At 42.2% G+C, this 2,656-nt stretch overlaps 1 protein-coding gene across 1 annotated transcript; it reads right to left on the bottom strand.

The window, feature by feature from the left end:
* Nucleotides 1-224: 224 nt before the first annotated feature.
* LOC21389112 (probable arabinose 5-phosphate isomerase) lies at nt 225-2,454 on the bottom strand. Its single transcript, XM_010103113.2, has 3 exons — nt 1,617-2,454; nt 831-1,054; nt 225-551 (listed from the first exon to the last, which is right to left on the bottom strand). Exons 1-3 carry the CDS (start codon nt 2,274-2,276, stop codon nt 395-397), a joined length of 1,041 nt encoding a protein of 346 aa, XP_010101415.1. The 5' UTR covers nt 2,277-2,454; the 3' UTR covers nt 225-394.
* Nucleotides 2,455-2,656: the final 202 nt, after the last annotated feature.

Consider the following 2,656-nt stretch of genomic DNA (forward strand, 5'->3'; position numbering starts at 1 on the left):
GAAGATTTGCAGTATTATTTAGCAGTTTTTTTCTTTTGAAGAATCGAGACAAAATGAAATGAAAAAGCTAGTTGAGGAGACGAGACTATACATCTCTGTGCTTCTCATCCTTATCTGAAAGCTGCATATTAATCTGTTTGTCTAATGAATAGACAAAACCTTCAGATTTTGGCGGATTTCCAGCAAATAATGAACATCAAGAGCGAGAGTGCAGATAAAACGTTTATAAATAAAAATCTTTATTCAACTTTATATTATAGTTGAGTGAATCTACTACATGATCCCAAACTACGGGATAAGTTATAACAATAACTGGTACAAAAGAATTAACTCCAATGAATACAAACCAATACATATTACATGTATGGTGAAAAAATTGCTCACGCGTTAAAATTTAAAGGCCAGCTGAAACTAATCCATGCAACGTGACAATACCGATCAATTTGTTTTGATCATCGATGACGGGCAAGAACTGCACAGGGGATGGTGGAGCTTCCATCTTTTTCATTGCCTCGACCGCCATTGCATCTGGACCAATGATTCTTGGGTTCCTAAATTGACCAAAAAGCTATTAGTATATAACTTGTGCAAATCACTATTATTTCTTCTCGTGGTGACTTTCTATGAAGGCCAGCGTTTAGTCTTCTTTTTCCTTCGAAAATGCTTAGGACTCGAGCTATTTTTTGAGACCGCAATGTACTTCAAATTTTAAAACACGGTACTTATATGTAAAATGTACTAAACAATGATTGATAGCAGCAAAGATGAAAAGATGGGAATGCTTTTTCATGGATTAAAGATGATGAAATTAGTGAGCTCCTTTTCATTACCTGTTGCACATTTCTCCGACAGTGAGCTTGAAGATGCCTTCCCCACTTGCCTTGAGAGTACGACGCAGATCGCCATCTGTAAATGTGCCGATCAAATGATAGTCTCCGTCTATGACAAGCAGGCAACCACATCCTTTACTTGTTAGCTCAACAAGCTGATCCATTATTAAATCTGTCTCCTTGCACACAGGTAGCTCATCTTGCTTCTTCATAACATCTCTCACCTGCACCATATATCACGTAACGCACTATCAATATGCAAGTTTCTTCATTTCCTCATTTCCAGGTCATGACATTTTCCCTTCTCTCCAGAAAAGAGAAACAAAAGTTCATCTAGAGATTAATCCAAAACTTAAATCTAAACAACAATAGATAAATTGAGAAAAACCCCATCAAATTTTGTTGAATTAGAATGCTAAAAATTTCAAAGAAGCATTACTTCAAACACATACAAAGTAGCTTCAGAATGAAACAGAACGAAAAATCTTGGTCCACTCGAATGGTAAACCAAAATTTCTTTTCGTTCATTTCTTTTGGAAAGAAAAGTTTCAAACTTTCGGTAGTGTTATGGCAGAAAGAGCTTGAAAGTGGAATTAGAGTCAGAAAAAATTGAAGAAAATAATGGGAAAAAATCAATAAAATAATCAACATCAGAGCTAATAATCAGAAAACAATCAACAGCGAAATCGACACAATACCCAACCTTTATCAACAACAAATATCAAATCAAATTCGGAATCAAAAATAAAGAAAGAAAGAACGATTGATCGTAGAAATACTTCTTACCTTGAAGATGAGGCTTTTGCCGATCCGACCGGCGGGGTGATTACAGGCGTACTCCTCCCTGGTCAAATTCCTGGCCTCCATGAGCGCGATCGCCACCGTGTCGCCGAAAACCATCTGGATAGCGGTCGAGGTGACCGGCGCAAGATCGAAGGGGCAGAGCTCCCTCTGCAGCGGCAAATGCACGTTCATGTCGCACGCGGCGGCGAGGGCGTTCCCCTGGACGGATGTGACGGAGATCAGTAAAGCGCCTTTGGCCTTGGCGCAGGGGACGAGCCTGAGGAGCTCGTCGGTGTTGCCGGACTTGCTGAAGAGGACGAGGATGTCGTTGGCGGTGAGAATGCCGATGTCACCGTGGAGGGCGTCGACGGGGGAGAGGAAGCCAGAGCGGACGGCGAGGGAGACGAGAGTCTGGGAGATCTTGCGGGCGACGAAGCCGGACTTGCCGACGCCGGAGAAGAAGATAGTGCCGCGGCAGTTGAGGAGAGTTTGGGTGAAGGCTAGGGTTTGGGAGAGGTCGAGGTTGCGGAAGAAGAAGTTGAGGTGGTCCTGCTGAGACTTGAAGAGGTTGAGGAGTTCATTGGGGTCAATGAGGGATTGGGGCTGTTTGGGAGGAGAATGTGGGAAGTGGTGGTCCGACGACGACGCCGGCAAAGAACCCATCGCTGTCGGCGGCGGCGGCGGTGGAGGTGAGTGGCTCTTTTCCGATAGGGGAAGCCGGAGATCTCAGCGTGTATCAGTAATTTCAGTATGGCCAATGTCTGTTGTGTCTCGAGTAGTAATTTCCAGAAAGAAAGAAAGAATAACAAGAAATACGGGAAAAAGGAAGAAGCACGCGGTGATTTGGTTGTAATTGGCGGGTAATAGGCGTTATTGTCATTCCCTGTCGGTGGGATGAAAGTGTTCTTTTGCAAATTATATTTTTGACCTCAAGTTTTGAAAAATTACAAATTGGTCCAAAAGTTTATAAATTTTTGCTAAATGTCGTTATCCTAATAACACAGTATCAACCACGGGATTAGATTAAATTAAATTCCTTTTAT

The sequence above is a fragment of the Morus notabilis genome, unplaced genomic scaffold, assembly GCF_000414095.1.
Source record: "Morus notabilis unplaced genomic scaffold, ASM41409v2 Scaffold1293, whole genome shotgun sequence".
In the NCBI taxonomy this organism is placed as follows: domain Eukaryota; kingdom Viridiplantae; phylum Streptophyta; class Magnoliopsida; order Rosales; family Moraceae; genus Morus; species Morus notabilis.